Source organism: Mustela erminea, chromosome 2, assembly GCF_009829155.1.
Source record: "Mustela erminea isolate mMusErm1 chromosome 2, mMusErm1.Pri, whole genome shotgun sequence".
Taxonomy (NCBI): Eukaryota; Metazoa; Chordata; class Mammalia; order Carnivora; family Mustelidae; genus Mustela; species Mustela erminea.
In genome coordinates, this window is record NC_045615.1 from 72,642,396 (window position 1) to 72,664,711 (window position 22,316).

The 22,316-nt window shown below is 37.6% G+C and overlaps 1 protein-coding gene across 1 annotated transcript; it reads right to left on the reverse strand.

The window, feature by feature from the left end:
- Positions 1 to 311: 311 nt before the first annotated feature.
- LOC116584630 lies at positions 312 to 4,071 on the reverse strand. The gene is made up of 2 exons (XM_032333264.1): positions 1,025 to 4,071; positions 312 to 982 (listed from the first exon to the last, which is right to left on the reverse strand). Exons 1-2 carry the CDS (start codon positions 2,835 to 2,837, stop codon positions 879 to 881), a joined length of 1,917 nt encoding a protein of 638 aa, XP_032189155.1. The 5' UTR covers positions 2,838 to 4,071; the 3' UTR covers positions 312 to 878.
- Between the last annotated feature and the right edge of the window lie 18,245 nt (positions 4,072 to 22,316).

Consider the following 22,316-nt stretch of genomic DNA (forward strand, 5'->3'; position numbering starts at 1 on the left):
GGCTATCTGCAAGTCAAGGTATGAAGCCTCACAGATCTGCTGTGATCAACACCTTGGTGTGATCAACACTTTGATTTTGCACTTTTACCCCCCAGAACTGTGAGAAAACAAATGTATATTTTTAAGCTACACAGTCTGTGATATTTTGTTATGGCAGCCCTAGCAAGCTAACACACCCCACTGCATGCCGACTGTTTCAGAACAATCCATGCTACTTCTGTTGTGGGCCATGGGAGCTCTCTGCTGCTCACGGAGCTCCCAGGGGGGTGAGCCGGTCTGATGGTGGAAGCAAACGGGTCACACACAATAACTGAAAGCGAAAGCTGTTTATTAGCACGTACCACACAATAGCTAAGACAAGACAGACAACTCTAGCCCTGGGGGCTAGGGAGAGGGCCCAGGGTACTCCCGCCCGATCCCCTTCTCTGGAGCACACCGTTTGGGTGCATCGACCGAGAAGGTGACCGATCCCCTCCCTGGAGCACACCTTTTGGGTGCATCGACCGGGAGGATGATCTGAGCGAGAGTGCCCCAAGAGCACACTCTGACAAGCAGAGGGCCAGTGCTGCTTATATTCAGTTCAGTCACTACGTCAAAGGCACTTGTGGTTAATCTGCGGTCTGTTGCAGATGCGATGTTAACACTTCCTGGTTGCTTGTAGCACGTACAACACGTCCTGGTGGTTAATCTGTGGTCGGCTATAACATCCTGCATAACATCTCCTAGTTCATAACAGTTCTCGGAAGCCCTTTGTCTGCTGAGAAGTTCTGCAACAGTGGGGTTCATGCTCACAGGACTCCCTCAGTCCACCCTTTTCTATTGTGGCAAGATGGTGGGGTTAATTCTTATGATGGTGCTCCTTCCTCTCTGTGAGAAATCTAGGACGTCTTGTTTTGGGGCAGTACGTTCCTGATGTTCTGTACCTTATCTCGAACATTCAGCTGCCAAGTGGAGCTGCGCAAATTGGGCTTCCAGTCCTTCAGCTACCAAGTGGAGCTGCGCAAATAGGGCTTCCAGTCCTTCTCTGGCTTGACGCCTTGCCCGAGCGAGGAATCGTCGCTGACCTCTACGTCTGCCTGCCCGAGGATGTCTGCCATCATTATCTGGTCCGCCACAGAGAGAGCAGGAAGGATTTGGTCTTGTTCAGATATAAGAGAATAACCTACAAACTTATAAAGCATACTTTGAACGCATTGAAAGAGGCATGGCCCGAAAAGAAGTAAGAGCAGTACTATAAGTGCTAGAACACCCCACGATCTCCACAGATCCTTGAACTTATTCCATATGGTAGTTAGCCAATTTGACTCCTCAAAATTTTTGAGTTGTACCTCTAATGATTGGAACGAGGCGCCACTCTCAGCCAGTTGCTGCAGTATTAACTCCTTATATGTCCTGCTTTGATTTAACCAGTTGCTCATGGTCCTATTCTTCATGGTGATGTTATAAGTGGAATTCCAAACAAGGTGGGTCAGACATACTGGGGTAAAACTCCCACATCCGGCCAAATTCATTAATTGGGCTGTTTCCAGGATCCAATCGATTCTGTCTACTCTTGCCTCCAGTTCCATCAGGCCTGCCTCCAGGGCCTCCTGTCTGTGCAACAACAATCCTTGGGTTTCAAGGATGCCTCTCAGGAGTTTCTGTTGCTCCTTCAAGACTCCTACCAGCCCTGATGATTGGAGCACTCCAGTTATCCCTGATGCGGCTCCGATTCCGCTCATCAGCAAGGAGAACAGAAGCAATGGTACCTGTACAGCTCTTTTCCTCCTGCCAATCGACCTTTTGGACCCCCACATTGGGAATTCACTTTCCCTGAACACTCCTATTGAAGGTTGTTTGATTATGGAGTAGTCTTTTAACTGATGCATAAGGTTAGAGTATGGATCTATAAAATTTATAATGGTATTATTTTGACATGAGCATTCACCTCCGTCACTAGAATTATTATAGCTGCTGTTATAGAACCCTTTCCAGGCAGTATAGCATGTCCAGTTCCCTGTCATGCTTTTGAGGGATGTTCTGCTCCAATTAGCTATTAACCCTTCGGCTCCTCCATCCCAGAAGGGAATATTCTTTGCTATTGTACAGTTATTCCAATCTACCGAGATGTCATTTGTGTTACCGCAGGGAGAACTTTCTTTTTTGCTATCAATGCAAGGACATTGTATGATGATGCTAAAGTTCCTTGAGTGGCAAGGAAATAGGAACCACCTGGCAGGGTTTTCTTGATCGTGGCTGGTATTGACCTTCCATAGATTTAATACTGCTCCATCTGGCCTCCAAGGATCACCAGTGTAATTGCATTTCAATTGCCCATACCTTTTTTCCTTATAGCTCAAATATGATAGGGGAAAACCCCAAAATTTGCATTGTGTTGATACTCTTTGTTTCCAGATGGTTCTGGAGCAGTTGACAGACATATTTCCTGGTACCCAATGATATGTGTAGTTACATTCGTCAACGCCAGACATGCTCCCATAAAGTGTTCCATTAGGTCCAAAGATCAGTTCTGAGATCACGGTTTGATTGGTAAGAGTACTAGAAAGGTTAGTAATGCAATATTGCAAAGTTCGTTCTCTTAGAAAGAAGTAACCCTCTGTTAGACACAAAGCGAATTTTCTGCCTCCTGCAGCCCAATTGTGTAGCCTTTCCAGGTTACAGGTGTAATAGCTAGTCTCTATTGAGATGTTCTCAAGTGAGACCCATGTACTATTAGCTGTTATAATTGTCACTTCCCCAAATAAACCTTGGCTGGAACTCCCCCTCTCCTTGCAACCTTTTATGGCCAATTTGATGAAGGATTTTAACATATCTGCAGCCAGGAGGGAGGCATTCATTCCTTGGAATGTTTAATTAAAAGTAACCTTTCCCTCCGGCATTAGTGCCTCTGACCTAGAGCATCCAGGGTGGTTGTCTGAGGCGCACCACCATGGTGGCAGTTCCTCCGCTGGGATCACTCCTGGGGGAGTGGCTAGCAGAATAACCCTTTCCTCCTGGCTGGCTCGCTAAAGCCCTATTTGCGCAGCTCCACTTGGTGGCTGAAGACTGGAAGCCCAATTTGCGCAGCTCCACTTGGCAGCTGAATGTTCGAGATAAGGTACAGAACATCAGGAACGTACTGCCCCAAAACAAGACGTCCTAGATTTCCCACAGAGAGGAAGGAACACCATCATAAGAATTAACCCCACCATCTTGCCACAATAGAAAAGAAAAGGGTGGACTGAGGGAGTCCTGTGAGCATGAACCCACTGTTGCAGAACTTCCCAGCAGACAAAGGGCTTCCGAGAACTGTTATGAACTAGGAGATGTTATGCAGGATGTTATAGCCGACCACAGATTAACCACCAGGACGTGTTGTACGTGCTACAAGCAACCAGGAAGTGTCAGCATCGCATCTGCAGCAGACCGCAGATTAACCACAAGTGCCTTTGACGTAGTGACTGAACTGAATATAAGCAGCACTGGCCCTCTGCTTGTCAGAGTGTGCTCTTGGGATTTCTATTTTTGTTTCTATGTTTAGTTTTATAATTTCCCTAGGTAATACAAATAAATCTTTTGGGGTACATAGATCATAGCCTACATCTTCTGGTCTTTTGTCCTTAATATTTTCTCCCTCCACAACAATAGATACTAATTGGTCTGCTTCTGTGTTTCCAGGTACCCTCTTATGTCCTGGTATCCATCCTATATACCAATTGTCCTTTCTCATAACTAATGAAATTATCTCCTTCCATAAACTATTTTCTATAGTTTCTGGGTTTGGTCTAGCCCTTAAAATGGAGAAGCAGTACTTGCTATCTGTGATGATGTTAACTTGCAGACCTGAATCTTGAAAGGCCATTTTTATTGCATATTTTTCCGCTTGCTGACTTGATCCTACTATATGTTCTATTCTATTTTTTCCTGTGGATGTAACATACCCTGCCTTTGTTTGTTGTTCCTTTCTCCCTCCATCTGTATAGAAGACTTTCACATCTTCTAAAGGATCATCACTTTGGTTTGCTAGGACTTCCTTAAACATTAAATCTGCATTTATTAGTTTGACATGGGGAAACCAGTGAAGATAATTTTGCTGGCTGTACCAATTTTCTAAGTAGAATAATGGGTTCTGCCCCTAATCTGATTTTGCATTCTGTGCAAATATTCTGAATAGCTATGGCCAATTTATCTAGGATAGATTTCCCAATATCCCTCTTTAATGATCATCTTCCAACCCATAGCATTTGTTTTTTCCCTTGCTCTTCCTGATATATTCCATAATTTATTTCCTGAGAATCCTTAACAATCTTGCAATAAACCTCTTTTTCTGATATGTAGTAATGATATCCTTCATTTTCTGTTATTTTTTGTTGGGCATATTTTACTTCCTCTAAAGCTTCTGTCGTCCATTCCCTACGGAAGTCTAATTGCATATTGCCTCTCATTAACTTACATAAGTTTTTTATCTTTAGTCCTGGTATTGTGGAGCTAGCCCAACTGATCTTCCCTAATATCTTCTGCAGTTGGTTTAAAGTTGGTTTTTCGGGGATTTCCAATTCCCATTTCTGCAATTTCCAGGTTTTAGGTTCTAATTCATACCCTATCCAATCATATGGGGGAGTTTCCTGTAGTTTCTCCTCTGGGGTTTCAAACCCCCATTGAAGTAGCATGTCTCTAAGATTTTGCATTACCTTTTAATGCTCCTTTTTGCTTAAATCTGATCCTATTCATAAATCATCCATGTATTGGTATAATAATATCTCAGGATGTTGTTCTCTCCAGGACAAGAGAATATCTCTAAGGGTGCCTTGATAGATAGCAGGGCTGTGACTCCAGCCTTGTGGGAGACAGCACCGTTGGAACCTTCTGGCTGGTCCTTGATTGTTTAAGGAGGGTAGGGTGAATGCCATGTAAGGCCTAAAATCAGGATCCAATGGGATAGTAAAGTAGGCATCTGCTATATCTAAAACAGTTATATTTTTCTTTTCTGGCAACCCTGCAGGGAAGGGAATTCCCAATTGTATTTCTTCTCCCTTTAAAGTCATCTTATTAAGCTCCCTGAAATCTATTAACAGTCTGCATTTTCCTGACTTCTTTTTTATGCAAAATATGGGTGTATTCCAAGGGTTATCCCACGCTGCTTCTTCTATTTTCCCTTCCTTTAATAACTTCTCTATGATTTCTGTAATTCCCTCTAATTTATCCTTGCTAAGGGGCCATTGTTTTATTTGGGGTCCCTTAGTAGGGTCTTTAAGTTGTACCTTGTAGGGCCTAATTTTATCTGATAGATTAGCACATATTAATTTTACCCTTAGTTTCTTTAAAATATCTCTTCCCAAGAGATTTAAGGGGACTTCTCCTACCAAGATTTTTGAAGAAATCCTTTTTTCTCCTACTTGAATATTTAAGGGACCATATTTTTGAAATCTTTGGAGACTCCCTACTCCAATTATGTTGACTACCTCTAAGCATGGTCCTAGATCCAATTTTCTTGCTTCCTTGTTGCTGATAATTGATGTATCGGCCCCAGTGTCTATCAGCATATGAATCTCTTTTTCATTAATATACACTGGGGCTATAGGCCTACTATTTAGGCTAAGGACAGGGAGGGATATAGTTTGTTGGTCCCCCCCCTCCTGATGGGCAGATTTGCTTGCCTGCATTACCTTCCCAGGGGACATCCCCTGGGGGCACTGCCCGTTTCCCTGTTTGCACTCCTGCATGTGGCCTGGTTTTCCACATTTAAAGCAAGTCATTTTTTGTTGTTGCTTGGGCGCCCGACATTGCCTTGCTATGTGACCAGGTTTGCCACAATTAAAACATTTTCCTTCATTTCCCCTCCTCCCTTGTTGCAGCCCCGCCTGCAGGGCTTCGGCTAGGAGAGCCATTTTGTGTTTATTTGACCCTATCTCCCTACAGGCGTACATTTTGTCCTCTAGAGGATCTTCTGGTCTTAGATTTCTCATGGCTGCCTTGCAGTCCTCATTTGCATCATTTATACTTAGCTGCTGTTTTAGGTATGCCTTGATTTCCTGATCTGTTATTTCTTGATCTATTTGGTCAAATAATCTATCTATGAAATCTGGATAAGGTTCTTTTGGGCCCTGTCTGATGGATGTGGCCTTAGGAGCCCCCTTATAGATGGCATCCTGGAAGGCTTCAAGAATCATGTTTCTATATAGGTTTCTAGCCACATTCCATTCTGGTCTGGCAGCTTCTTCATTTGTCATGTTTAGACCTCTAATTTCTGCCACCGTCAGATGGCGAGGTCCTGCTGCACCAGGGCCTGGTGGTGGATGCATCCTCTCATATTCTTCTAGCCTCTCATTCAATTTGGCGAGCAAAAGTTCCTTTTGCCTCGAGGCCCCTGGGACTATGTCTAAAAGCCCATTCATCTCCAGCGAAGTACTACTTGCCGTGATGATCCCAAAATACTGGAGAGTTGCCTGAGCAAGAAGTCCTGACTCCTGTACCTTGCCTATCCAACTGCTGTAGAATCTGGGATTAAATTGTTCATATTCTTGTTGGCCATGCCTAACAACTACTGGATATGCAGCCTGGATCTTTTGATCATCCTGCTTTGGGGGATTTTTGACATCCTCATCTCCAAAGCCTGGATGACAAACCTTGTATTGTACAAGTCCCTCTGACAACTCTCTTATCTTAAATTTTTTAAGAAGACACCATATGCAACATAAAGTTTCCAAGCAGACCTTGTATAACCCGTCTGGTTTGTTTCCTTTTGCTTCCACCCTTCTCTGAATTAGGTCCTCTAGTGATTCCTCTGTCACCTCCTTAACCAGCATCCCGGTTGCCTCAATGGCTGTCTCCAAGGCCCAGATACAGTTACCTCTGGTAACTGTGTCTTTACTCCCCAAACATTTCCTTACTTTCGACATCGCCTTGAAGACCGGTTGCAACCGCTTCTCATCACTCTTACTTAACCCAGTCCCCATGGCTGTTTTTCCTATCCCCTCTTGGGACAGTCTCAGATCTCTGTTTCAAGATCTCGGGGAGTACTCACCACTGAGGCTTTAGAGGCTCAAAGGATGGCTCACTCGACTTAGTCTGTGTGCTCGTGGCTGGCTCGCCAACTGGGAGCTCTCTGCCGCTCACGGAGCTCCCAGGGGAGCGAGCCGGTCCGATGGTGGAAGCAAACGGGTCACACACACAATAACTGAAAGCGAAAGCTGTTTATTAGCACGTACCACACAATAGCTAAGACAAGACAGACAACTCTAGCCCTGGGGGCTAGGGAGAGGGCCCAGGGTACTCCCGCCCGATCCCCTTCTCTGGAGCACACCGTTTGGGTGCATCGACCGAGAAGGTGACCGATCCCCTCCCTGGAGCACACCTTTTGGGTGCATCGACTGGGAGGATGATCTGAGCGAGAGTGCCCCAAGAGCACACTCTGACAAGCAGAGGGCCAGTGCTGCTTATATTCAGTTCAGTCACTACGTCAAAGGCGCTTGTGGTTAATCTGCGGTCTGCTGCAGATGCGATGCTGACACTTCCTGGTTACTTGTAGCACGTACAACACGTCCTGGTGGTCTATCTGCGGTCGGCTATAACATCCTGCATAACATCTCCTAGTTCATAACAGTTCTCGGAAGCCCTTTGTCTGCTGGGAAGTTCTGCAACAGTGGGGCTCATGCTCACAGGACTCCCTCAGGCCATACTGTATTCAAGTTTTCCATTCACCGTCTTGCAAAATGACAAACCAACCCATTGTGAAATCCAGTGAAATGAAATCCAATCCCATTGGAAAAGCATGGGAAGCATAACCAGGTAGAAAAATCAGTGTAAGTAAGGACAAAGTAAAGAAGATTACAAAACACGGTGCATGTGGGAAAAGTAGTTTTTGTTGTATGAAATTTTTATTTCTTACTCTCAAAATGTCAAAAACAATTAAAGCCATAACAGCAGAGATTACAACTCAATGTTACAGACAAACACTGAGAGAATATATTCTGAACATAAGCTATTCATTTAAAAACTGCTTTTCACATCTAGAGCTGAGATGGGACACTGATATTATACAAATGAAGAACAGTAACAGTAGTAAAGATATTCTACTCACCCTGTATTGTTTTTTTCCCCAGCGCTTGCTTAGATAGATATATACTCAAACATGAGAAAATGAAGCAAAAATAAATGGTGCATCTCTTATGCTAAACTGTATTCTGTGGGAAGTGAAGCATTGCATTCAATATACATAATAAAGTCCATCTCTGGGAAAATTCCTTTCTTTTTGCCCAGATAGAAAAGTATTAGTAAACATTTACTGTGAGTGTCTATGCCCTCTAAAACGGAACAGTGAAAACTGGGTAAAAATAAACTGAGTTTAAAACAGAGGACAGGGGCACCTGGGTGGCTCAGTGGGTTAAGCCTCTGCCTTAGGCTCAGGTCTTGATCTCAGGGTCCTGGAATTGAGCACCACGTTGGGTTCTCTACTCAACAGGAAGCCTGCTTCCTCTTCTCTCTCCACCTTCTGCTCTGCCTACTTGTAATCTCTCTCTCTCTTTGTCAAATAAATAAATAAAATCTTTAAAAAAAATAAAAATAAGGAAAACAGAGGACAGTGACTAAACTGAAAATAATACAACATCATATAAAGTGCAAAAAAGAAAAAAAAAAAAGATCAAAGACAATGCTCTCTGAGGGTGTAGAGTAATAGAATTAAGGTATTTTTTGGGCAAAACATAATTCATCATAATTGAATGGATGGTGATAGAAAACTGGAATTGCAATGAGTAAAACATTTCAAAGTTTTCTGATTTACCAAAAAAGACAAATTCTTTATGGAGATTCCAAAATTTGGCTCAATAATGAATAAATAAACTTAAAAAGATAAACTGTGAAAGATAAGCATTGTATCTGGAAAATATCTAGAGTATGGTGAAAAATTAAGAAATTATGGATCTCTCAAATATACATTGTATGAATATAGTAATATTTAGACTCTTAAGTCCTTTAATTCACTGCTTATAGAAGACAGAATTCTCGGGTGACTTCCTAAAGACCTTCCCCTTGTATAAAAGTCCTTCCCTGTGTGTGGGGGGGTCAGGGGGGGCATGCACACAAACATAACCTGTGAATATGATGAGACATCAGTTCCTGGAGTAGGGTAAATTATGTGGCAAATGGGAAGTTATACTGTAGACCTGATGACATGAGCCCTTTGAAAGCAGAATTTTTTTTCTGGTTGGCAGCAAAAAAGGAATTCAGAGATTTGAAACACAAGAGGATTTGACTTGCTCTTGCTGGCTTGGAAATGGAGAGGAAGCATATGAAAAGGAATAAGGAATGTGGATAAACTTTAGGAGAGGCAGTGGTCCCTGGTCAGCACTTGGCAACAAAACTAGTGCCCAAGTCAGAACCATAAAGAAGTTAATTCTGTCATCCTAGTGTCATCACTAAGCCTGAACATTAAGAAACAACATCACTTCAGATAGAAAATATGGGTTATAAGCAGCATGCTTGATAATGTTCAGATACTAGGAATATGTATTAGTCAGACTAGTAAACATTTAAGGACTAGCATGGTAAGAGGAACTCTTGGAAAGATTGACTATAGCACTGAAGCCCTGAATGAAATGGTTGTAAGAAATTACTGTCACAGTGCCAGGCACAAGGCAGATAAACACAAAATATTACTTTTCTCTTTCTTTCTAATGGACTTGAATTTATGTGTTCCTTAAATTGTTAATTGAATGGCAATAAGAAAGTCATGTGAAATTTAGTGCAAGACACTAAGAGATTCAAGCACTTATCTTGTCACAAATTCTGAAAACTTGGAAAGCTTAGGAATCATTCCCCCTTCTGGGACAAAGATAAAATTCTCACAAAGACAATAAATAAGTTGTTCTATTCTTCCTTGCAATTTCAAACTTAACCTTGATATTCACTTTATATTCTTCTATCTGCATCATTTTTTAAAATTTTTTTTCTTTTTATAGCTGCAGGAAAAGTCACATTTTCAGATATTAATCACATCAATGTTAAATTTCTCTACCTCCTTTATTATAGAAGAGAGACATCATTGATATATAAAATAAAATCTAACTGCCTATTTCTTGAACAGGCAAAGTGAATATTTAGGTTCTCCAAACAAGAAGAATTTTTGTCTCATATAAAATTTAAAATATTTTTCTTTCTACCCAAAGTGGTATGTCACAGATTTGGGTGTTATTCTAAATCTCAAGGAAACTTCTCATTCTTTTTCCTGTAAATAGAGCATATGTAGAATTGCAAGATGGCACATTTTGCCTGCAAGATAAGGTAACTTTCTCCATGAAAGTAGAGCTTTTCTGTGTGGTAGCCAGAGTAAAGAGAACACCCAGTCACTTTTACAAACAGGCTTGTTTGAGCTCAAGATTACTAGAAAGAAGCCAGATAAAAAATTTTACTCACAGATTGCAAACTCTCCCAGGCATTAATTACCATCCATCTATGTGCATATGTTGGAAGGAGAGAAAAACAGACTCCAACATACCATTAAGTGATGTCCCTTCAGGGGAGGTGGGGTGGATGTCTGCTTACTTCTTCAGAATGTTTACCAACATCTTGGAAGATGCATTTGAGCCATGACTGAAATTCAATGACAGTTCAGTTGTTAAGACAAAGCAGTATGTTCCTTAAATAATACAGCTAAGCAATATCTTTAAGTAAAACTCATCTTTATGTCAAATCTAGATATATCAGGACAAGCTTCAGAAGGAATAACACAATAAAACTTGTCTGCTAGGATCTAAAGGTGTGTAGGTCTGAAAACAATATTCATATCATTACTAATTTGAGGTTAAAAAGAAACTTCACTTTGTTTTTGCTTTCTTGGTTGGCTCTGTTTTGTTTTGTTTCATTTTGTTTTAATCACAACTGAGAATAAATAAGGTGTGTTCATTGTTGTTTTTCTAAATTTGGATTCTTTGAGGGTGATTTGCCCAGTGTCGTAAAGTACTAGCATCATTGCCTTGGTCCCCACTACCTGGGAGAGATACAGTTACATAAAACCTGCATTTGTAGCCAAAGAGAAGCCTAAAAGCTTTTTAAAAAGCAATGTCACACAATTTCCATGGTGTCTTTAAATTTAACTGGTACACTGAATGTCATCCTCTGACTGCAAAGGGCCAGCTTCTCGTAGCCAGCTTTCTTCTCACGAAACAGCTTTCTCCAAACATGTTTTACTTTTGTTTGCTTTGTCAAGTGAAAGATGAAACCAAACAAAAAGCCAGCCCTCTTCTTTCTTCCTGTGATAAATAACTAAGTCTGTTCAAGTGGAAAGAATAAGATTGAATGCACAGAATACATTACTGTGTCAATAAGACACTATCGATTCTGGGGCAAACAGCCCTTAAACCACATGGGTTAAAATGATTTTGCAAGGTGAAGTTCATATTACTCAAGGATAATATAAGAAATTTGAATAAAAGAAGCAAACAGAACCATAAGTTTTGAAAATTGTATCCAAAATAACACGTACCATTTCTCATAATGATGTATGAACCAAACTCTAAAATTGGTTAAATGGCAAATTAATATGCATTTGTGATCAGCTGAGACATAGCGGTTGTCTTTTAGAAAGCAAGCATTTGCTCAGTTTATTAGTCATAGCTGTCTACGATATTTCTTCTGAATAACACCCCAATCCCTCTCTCTCTTTGAATAAACCTTTGACATTTCTCTGGATATCTTTTGCTTATGTATATGAAATTATTGCTTTAAATAATTTATTTTCTTATATGTGCTCACTGAATATCTTAAAAATTATTAAATGATTAAATATAAGGAAAACAAGGCTTTTAACATTGATTCCATGTTATTTTTATTTATAACCAATTATTTACTTTAAAATATATAGACACATCACTTAAAGTATTCCCCAGCCCTAGTGACTCCCTAGTGACTTCTTAGTTTTCCTGTTCAACTAAAAAAAGTTCTCTTATAATACTGGACTTTAAAAATATAATAGTAAATCAGTCACAACAAAGATTGTTTTACTTATTTGTATAAAAATAATACTCAAATTTTAATCTTGATTATAGATTCCAAAACATACTTATAAATTCACCTGGAAACTCAACATTCTCAAATGAATGATTTCTATAGACATTGCAATCATATTTCATTCTAAGCAAAATTCATGATAGTGCATGTATGCACACACACACACACACATATATCTTCTTGTAGTTCTAGCTGAACATTAACATCACATATTTTATAGGCAAAATTTTATTCAATACGTTCTATGTCTTCCAAAATCATCCTTTTTCTCCACATAACTTTCTGTTTGTACATAGAATTTAAATGCGATATAACTCAAGAGCCACAAACAATATTATAATTAATCATGACAAGAGCAAGAGGATATTTTGCAGGAGGTCAATAGACAATTTGGGGTTTACATGAAAAGACTTTTCTTAATACATTTTAAGTATTCAGAAGTGTATATAGCTAAAAAAAAACTTGCTTTTCTTAGCTATCATAAAGGAAAAAAAAATCAGTACTGAAATTTTACTCTTTTTTAGATGTTTCATCCACATATGTGATCTTATAAACTTAAAACAAAGTGAAAAGCATTCCATGCATCAAGTATTACAGTATTATAGCACAGAGGCTAAATATATGTTACTGATTTCCTGCATAATTTGGTTACAGAAAAAATATAGGTCAATTAAATTATCATATAAAATATGAACCTATAATCTGTAATATACATTTAAAAAGAAAGGCAAAGGAAAAAAAAAAAAAAAAAATAAAAAAAAAAAAAAAAAAAAAGAAAGGCAAAGGGATCTCCTCCAGTCCCGTCCATGTTGATACAAAACTTGAGTATTCAACCTTTCTGATGGAAGTAGAATATTCCATTATATATGTGGACCATATCTTCTTTATCCATTCATCTGTTGAAGGGCATCTTGACTCTAGGAGATTATGCTGAACGAAATAAGTCAAGCAGAGAGAGTCAATTATATGGTTCCATTTACTTGTGGAGCATAAGGAGTAACATGGAGGACATTGGGAGAAGGAGAGGAGAAATAAGTTGGGGGAAATCAGAGAGGGAGACAAACCATGAGAAACTGTGAACACTGAGAAACAACTGAGGGTTTTGGAAGGGAGGGTATTGAGGGGTTGGGTGAGCCTGGTGGGGGGTACTAAGGAGGGCATGTATTGCATGGAGCACTGAGTGTGGTGCATAAACAATGAATCTTAGAGCTCAGAAAAATAAATAAATAAAAACTTAAAAAATGGAAAGGGAAAGGGAAATATGACTCTGTGGCTGTATATAATAGAGAATTATAAATAAAGGAAGATACTGTGTGCTACTCTGGATCAAAATTTTCATTACTTATCTATAATCTCACAAAAAATAATTGTGTCTCTTAAAAAGAATCTTGTAATTTTAGCAATGATTTAAAATGTAATGCAGGATAAAGATAGGGGTCACTTAAATTTACTACAGTCAAACAGTCAAAGCTTGTTTTATTCCACTTCATTCTATTGTACTTGGAAGATACTGTTTTTTGTTGTTGTTGTTGTTTTGTTTTCTTTTGTTTTTTACATATTGAAGGTTTGCAGCAACCCTGCATGAAGTAAGTATATAGATGCCATTTTTCCAACAGCATTTGTTTACTTCATGCCTCAGTGTCACATGTTGGTAATTCTTACAATATTGCAAACGACCCTTGCAATCCAGGAATAAATCACATTTGGTCATGGTACATGATACTTTTAAAGTGCTTTTGGAATCAATTTGTCAGTATTTTGTTGAGAATTTTTGCATCATGTTCACCAGGAATATTGGTCTGTAATCTTTTTTATTGGGGTCTTTGGTTTTAGCATCAGGGTAATGTTGGCCTCATAGAATGAGTTTGGAAGTTTTCCTTCCATTTCTATTTCTTGGGAACAGTTTGAGAATAGATATTAACTCTTCTTTAATGTTTGGTAGAATTACCCTGGGAAACCATCTGGTGTTGGACTTGTGTTTGTAATGAGATTTTTTATTCTGATTCAATCTCTTTGCTGGTTATTGGTCTATTCAAGTTTTCTATTTCTTCCTATTTCAGTTTTGGTGGTTTATATGTTTTAGGAGTTTATGCATTTCTGTAATCTGAAAACACTTATGAAAGAATTGAAGATGACACAAAGAAATGAAAAAAAAAAAATTCCATGCTCATGATTTGGAAGAACAAGTCTTGTTAAAATGCCTCTAATACCCAAAACAGTCTACACACCTAATGCAATCCCTAAGTCAAGCAGAGAAAGACAACTATCATATGATCTCCCTGATATGAGGAAGTGGTGATGCAACATGGGGGCTTAAGTGGGTAGGAGAAGAATAAATGAAACAAGATGGGATTGGGAGGGAGACAAACCATAAGTGACTCTTAATCTCACAAAACAAACTGAGGGTTGCTGGGGGGAGGGGGTTTGGGAGAAGGGGGTGGGATTATGGACATTGGGGAGGGTATGTGCTTTGGTGAGTGCTGTGAAGTGTGTAAACCTGGTGATTCACAGACCTGTACTCCTGGGGATAAAAATATATGTTTATAAAAAATAAAAAATTAATTAAAAAAAAATACCATAGGCATTTTTACAGAGCTAGAAAAAACAATACTAAAATTTGTATGGAACTGCAAAAGATTCCGAGTAGCCAAAGGAATCTTGAAAAAGAAAAGCAAACCTGGGGACGCCTGGGTGGCTCAGTTGGTTAAGCAGCTGCCTTCGGCTCAGTTCATGATCCCAGCATCCTGGTATCGAGTCCCACATCGGGCTCCTTGATCAGCAGGGAGCCTGCTTCTCCCTCCGCCTCTGCCTGCCAATCTGTCTGCCTGTGTTCGTTCTCTCCCCTTCTCTCTCTCTCTGATAAATAAATAAAATCTTTAAAAAAAAAAAAAAAAAAGCAAACCTGGAGGCATCATAATTTTGGACTTCAAGTTATATTATTACAAAGCTGTAGTGGTAAAGACAATATAGTACTGGGACAAAAACACATAGATCAATGGAACTGAATAGAAAATTAGAAGTGCACCCACAACTACATGGCTACTGCTTTCTTAATCTTTAAGAAAGCAGGAAAAAATATCCAGTGGAAAAAAAGACAGTCTCTTCAAGAAGTGGTGTTGGAAAAACTGGAAAAAATGTGCAGAGTAATGAGTAATGTGCAGAGTAATGAAACTGGACCACTTTCTTACACCACACACAAACATAGATTCAAAATTGATGAAATATTTAGATGTGAGACAGGTAATCACTAAAATCCTAGAGTACACAGGTAGCAACCTCTTTGACATCAGCTGTAGCAAATTCTTACTAGCTACATTTTTTCAGGCAAGGGAAACAAAACCAAAAATGAACAATTGAGATTTCATCAAGATAAAAAGCTCCTACATGTGAAGGAAACAATCAATAAAACTAAAAGGCGACCTATTGAATGGGAGAAAATATTTGCCAGTGACATATCTGTCAAAGTGTTGGTATCCAAATTCTATAAATAGTTTATCAAACTCAACACCCAAACACAAATAACCCAGTTTAAAAATGGGCACAAGACACGAGTAGACATTTTCCAGAGGAGACATACAGATGGTTAACAGATGCACAAAAAGATGCTCAACAATACTTATTATCAGGGAAATACAATTCAAAACTACAATGATATATAGCCTCACACCTGCCAAAAATGGTTAAACTCAACAACACAAGAAACACAACAGATGTTGCCAAGGATGTTGAGAATGAGGAATCCTCTTATACTGTTGGTGGGAATGCAAACTGGTGGAGCCACTCTGGAAAATAGTATTGGAAGTTACTAAAAAAATTAAAAATAGGACTGCTTTATGTTTCAGCAACTTTACTCCTTGGTATTTGCACAAAGGATACAGAAATATTGATTCAAGGGAACATGCACCCCAATGTTTATAACATCATTATCAACAATAGCCAAATTTTGGAAAGAGCCCAAATATCCATCAACTGATGAATGGATAAAAAAATAAATAAATGGTAAATATATGTAAATATATATATGTACACACACACACAATGTATACACACACCCTTACACACACAATGGAATATTACTCAACCATCAAAAGATTGAAATCTTGCCATTTGCAACAATGTGGATGGAGCTAGAGTATATTATGATAAGTGAAATAAGTCAGTCCTGTCAGAGAAAGACAGATACCATATGATTTCACTTACATGTGGAATTTAAGAACCAAAACAGATGAACATAACAGGGAAAAAAAAAAAAAAAAGGAGAGAGAGTCAAACCAGAAAACAGACTCTTAACTATAGAGAATGAACTGAAGGTTGCTGGAGGGGATTTGGGTAAGAGAGGGCTAAATGGTAATGGAGATTAAGGATGGAAATTGTGATAAGCACTAGGTGTTATATGTAAGTGATGAATCACTAAATTCTATTCCTTAAACTAATACTATACTAAATGTTAACTAATGGAATTTAAATAGAAACTTGAAATTTCAAAAGAAAGGAAATAGAGGATTGTATATTTTGAGTTTGCTTCTAATAAGCTACTGTGGTGTCCTTTAAATATTTGATGTACAACATTATTTTGAGTAAACCTAAGTATTCATTACAGACAAAAGTTTCAATAAAGAACAAATATCACACAACATAGTAGAACCAAAAAAATAGATTCTAGATTATGATTTTCCACAGAAAAGAGAGTACTTATATTTTTCCTATAAAAAATAGATATTTAATTATATGCACACAAATACATTCGTTCACCATAAATGTATTTTTAAAATATTTATTTCAATGTGTCTGAAAGGTTTTATTTAATGAATATTTTAATTCACATGAACATATATAGTATCTAACATGAGGTAAAAAGGATACGGGACTAGAAGTTTTATCCTTACAAATCTTAACATCCATGTGTACATACTGGACAATAGAAGCATAGTGAATTTGAATAATTAATTCTGGTCAGATGTTTACTGATTAGCAAACTAATTATTTGAAAATCAGTTCTGGTTCTAGAGATATTTTATTTACACATTACAGTATGCTGGCAGGGAAGTTAAAATGTGTCACTGTAATTTTTTCCACTTATTAATTTATGTTCTTTTTCTAATTTAACTTAGTAAACAAATAATTCTGTGACTGTGTGTGAAAATGCACTCGTATAATTTCTGAGCCAGCTTTTATGCTCTAAATTCAATTTTTGGGTGACCTTGTCTACTATAGGGCCTTATGCTGACAAACATATTTTCTTGTATCCAATCCCTTATTATTTGACTTATTTCTTATATTTCATACTGTAGTTAACAGCATCACAAAGCCAAAGCCTTTACAGTTATATTTGAAATACCACCTCATGTTAGTCCAATCTTAGAGTTGTTTCTAAGATTGGCATTTCAACCTTAATCTTAAATACTCTGTTCAAGTATCCATTATGTTTGTGTGAAGAAGACAAGCATGTCTTAATTAACCTAAATACTATTAGTCAAATTCATCATCAAGTCTAACAGCTATAGCAGTATTCTCAAGCCTTTTATGAACATGCACCTAACAACATATTCAAGTGCAGACCTTCGTAAATGACTATCTCCTTATGGTTTCTAAACAGGAAAAACACAAAATAGGAAATGATAGAAGTAAAATAATATTTTAAACATCTTATTATCTTTTGCTCTGTGGTAAAAATATAATTTAACATGTCTAGTATTCTTTTTTCATATTTCTGGAGTAATACTTTGTGATATAATGATTTAAGTAAATGTGCCTAGATGTGGATTTCTAATGCTTGATTTTAATGGTTACATGGAAGAAAATGATACCTTAACAAAATTTGTTGATCTAAAAGGAAAAAGTACATCTTGGACTGTATGAATTAAATTATATTTCATTTTCAATTACAATGTTCATTTTTTAAAAATGAACTCACACATTTTTTATCTTCACTGATATCAATCAGTTGTTTTTAAAACCTAATCTGTGCACATTATATTTTAATGTGCACATTATATTTTAATATATTTTAATAATTTTGATTACATCTTCAAATTCCACTGCAATTCTTCAAATGGAAAATTACTTAGAAGGTTAGAATATTTCTTTCTGAAGTTTTATAAAGTGTCTTAAGAGTTTTGTAAGTGAGATATTTACGCTATTTGGTAGCAAAATTACACTGGGTGATTAACAGAGATACTAAAGAACTAAGGTAAAGGATACAAGTAAATTTACTTGAGATAAAGAATGCAAAAATCACAGCTGACATAAGATGAACACCAGACATGAACATCCCCCATCTGAAGTACATATTTTGTTGGCACTTCAGTGCTCATGGTGCTCTGGATGAAGAAGACCCTATGGTCTTTCCTCAGTCTCCTTTCACCTTCTCTAGAGAGCCACCCTCTGCAAATTCCTACAATCTACACATATCCTGGCTTGTACGAAGTATGAATCAAAGTAGATTCCATTTCAGTTTTTAGTAGATTGAGGCTTTAGTCTCTTCTAGATGCCAAAAACATTCCCAAATAACTGCTTCTAAATTTATGTTTGAAAACTTTATTTTAGAAGCAGTTATTTGGGGTGCTTGGGTGACTCAGTGGGTTGGGCCACTGTCTTTGGCTTGGGTCATGATCTCAGGGTCATGGGATCCACGCCCGCATCTGGCTCTCTGCTCAGCAGGGAGCCTGCTTCCCCCACCCCCCTCTGCCTGCCTCTCTGCCTACTTGTGATCTCTCTCTCTGTCAAATAAATGAATAAAATCTTAAAAAAAGGGTTGAGGGGCACCTGGGTCTCTCAGTGGGTTGAAGCCTCTGCTTTCTGCTCAGGTCATGATCCCAGGGTTCTGGGATCGAGCCCTGTGTTGGGCTCACTGCTCAGCAGGGAGCCTGCTTCCTTTTCTCTCTCTGCCTGCCTCTCTGCCTACCTGTGATCTCTGCCAAATAAATAAATAAAATCTTATTTAAAAAGTCTTAAAAAAAAAAAGAAGCAGTTATTTGGACAAGTTTAAGTGCACCTGTTTTCTGTTTAATGATGTAGTTCTAACAACTCTTTATTCTAGCAAATTTGAAAAGATTTTTAGAATATATCTTTTCATTAAATTTGTAACCAGCATGTAAGCTTGTCAATTCTGAATGAACTATGATCATCTCCCATAGCTCTTTGTGAAAACTTTTTACATGGTGAGATTATGGACAATTCAGAATACGCACTGATATGTAACACTCTTTCTAAGGTTGTACTCCAGAGTATTTTTTATTAAAATTCACATCAAAATAACTATTCTTTCAATAATAGCACATAAGTAATAGTTTATTATATAAAATATTTTTAACTAAAATGTAATTTAAAGTATTTTTAAAAGTGTAATCTTATGTTAGATTTATAGGGGAAAATGGGAGAGCTTTTCTTTTTCTTTGCTTTAGAACAAATTCTAAATACATTGAAGTTGGATAGTCTAAATTTTCACTAAGATACACAAACAACTGCAACATTTCAAATTTCAAGTACTCAAAAATTCTTTCATTTTTTTCATTCTTTTTTACTTTTTTTGAAGATTTTATTTATTTATTTTGAGAGAGAGAGAGAGAATGAGAGAGAGAGATAGAGCAGGAATGGGGGTGCAGAGGGAGAAGGAGAAGCGCACTCCCTGCTGAGCAGGGTATCCAATTGGGGACTCGATTCCAGGACTCTGAGATGATGACCTAAACAGTAGGCAGACGCTTAATGGGCTGAGCCACCAGGCACCCCAAAAAATTCTTTCTTAAATAAACCAAGAGAAGCATACACACTTCCAGAAGATGAATAAATAAACTAGAACAAATAACTGGATTCCTCACATTATTCTTGGTTTTGGAATGATTTAAAATAAATGAATTTGGTTTATTGCTTTTATGTCATCATTTTAAGCCCAGAAAATTCTTCAATTTCACTACATATCTTACCTTATGCTCTCTAACTTCTATTGTCTGCTATTTATTTTAAATTGTCATTTAATTTTCTGAATGTGTTTGGCTGCTATATTTAACTGCCATTTTGTTCTGCGCAACTCTTTTTTTTTTTAAGATTTTATTTATTTATTTGACAGAGAGAGAGCACAAGTAGGCAGCGAGGCAGGCAGGTGGAGGGGGGGCGGGGGAAGCAGGCCCCTTGCTGAGCAGAGAGCCTGATAGAGGGCTCCAACCCAGGACCCAGAGATCATGACCTGAGCTGAAGGCAGAGGCCTAACCCACTGAGCCAACCACGTGTCCCCTGCGCCACTCTTCTTAAGTGACTTTTTTTTTTTTTTTTAATCAATTTGACAGACAGAGATCACAAGTAGGCAGAGAGGCAGGCAGCAAGAGAGGGGGAAGCAGGCTCCCCACTGAGCAGAGAGCCAGATTTAGGGCTCGAACCCAGGACCCCGGGATCATGACCTGAGCCGAAGGCAGAGGCTTAACCCACTGAGCCACCCAAGTGCCCCTTAAGTGACTTTTTATAAGATGCCTTTAATGGAATAAAAAAATGTGAAATTCTATTAATTTTCATTTATTTTATTTTATTTTTAACACTTTTTAAAAAAAAATCAAGTAAAATTAACATATACTATTGTATTAGCTTCAGTTGTATGATTCAGCAATTCTATACATTTCTCAGTGTTCATCAAGATAGATTCTTAATCCCCTTTATCTCTTTCTAATTTAAATACCCTAGTTAAGGGGCACCTGGGTGACTCAGTTGGTTAATGGACTGCCTTAGGCTCAGGCCCTGATCCTAGGGTACTGGGATCGAGCCCTGCATCAGACTCCCTCCTCAGTGGGGAGCCTGCTTCTCTCTCTCACTCTGCTGTTTTTGCCTACTTGTGCTCTCTCTCACTCTCTGTCAAATAAATACATAAAATTTTTAATAAATAAATAAATAAATAAATATCCTAGTTGAATACAACAAAAATATCCTAGTTAGCATTCACAGATTTTCAACTACTACTGATGATATATTTTTTCATCTTTTTTAAATGGTTTTGCAGGCTAATGTAATTATTTCTAATATTAGTTTTATATTCAGGGTTCTTCAGCTGGGCCTGGAGATGAAATTGACATGAGACAGAATAACAAGAGAAAAATGTATAAGTTTATTTAATACAAGTTTTGTGTGACACTGGAGACTTCATAAGGAATGAAGACTAAGAAATGGCAAAAGGTATATGTTTTTATACTGGATTGAACAATAAGATATAATTGTGGCAAAGTAACAAAACTATGAGCAGAGGCCAAAGGAAGATAGATAACAATGTTTTTATCAAGGTCTCTTTGTACAGACTTCTCTCTTTTTTTATGGTATGGACATCATCTCTTACATGAGAGTTTTTGTTTCCTGTTTTCAAAAAGAAAAAGGGAGTTAGAATACTCTTGTATCCACTACTTTTCAAGTGCCTTCAGCTCAAAGTAATCCTTATATCAGAGTAACATATTTGGGGTAGAATATCATGTCCTCCTTCAATATCAGTTTTAGTGATTTCAAAAAGGATATAGAATCCTTTTTAAATTATTTAATGTATATATATTTTTTTCAAACCCATTTTAAATATTATATTTACATGAAAGTCTTCCATTAACCTGTAATTTATTCTGAATTGGTCTCTACTATGCTTCTGGTTATTGTTCCTACTTTAGACAAGCATTAATCCACTGCTTTGATTTTGTTGAATTCTGTGACTAAAATTTCTTATTAGATTATGATTCTTTGAGACTTAAGTTTTGCCTATCTTCAACTCCAACTTAAAGTATTCACTTCTTTTTTCCTTTAGAAGGCATTCAACAAATATTTACTAAGGACATTTCTGGTAGTTTTTCCCACATTTATTGATCTGATGACAATCTTTCTGTGGGGTTGGATGTTAACCTAGAATCCTTAGATGAAGAATAAACATGAGAACCTTAAGAAAGTCCATGAAATAATTTTAGAAAAATAAAATCTGCATCTGGTAACAGTGTCCCTTCACATCTCTTGGGAAAAGAAATCTCATGACTCTAAAATATTTTGAGGGTTCAGTTTATATTTTTTAAGTTCTTATTGTTTGTAGAAATTCCTTTTAAAAGACTACTTGTTGAGGACTTGCAACATACACACACACAATAAAAGAAATGTGGTATTATCACTGGGTTTTACTGTGGTTGCATAAATGGATCTATATCCTGCATAAGTGTTCTTTGGAAATCATATATTACATAAATGGAAAAAATGCATTTAATTATGTATAAAAGATATTATATGTTCTGTTACAGTACATTTCCTATAATAATAATTCATACGTAATTTGTAAATATGCTAATTATTTAATATAATTTGGAAGTCTCATTGAAATATGCGCAATA

What these genes read in the sequence shown, in the direction of transcription:
- LOC116584630 (XM_032333264.1), bottom strand. Translation starts at nt 2,837, where the DNA reads ATGAATGCCTCCCTCCTGGCTGCAGATATGTTAAAATCCTTCATCAAA. An exon ending in CGGGCAAGGCGTCAAGCCAG is followed by an intron (nt 983 to 1,024) that starts AGAAGGACTGGA and finishes CCACTTGGTAGC; the next exon opens with TGAAGGACTGGAAGCCCAAT.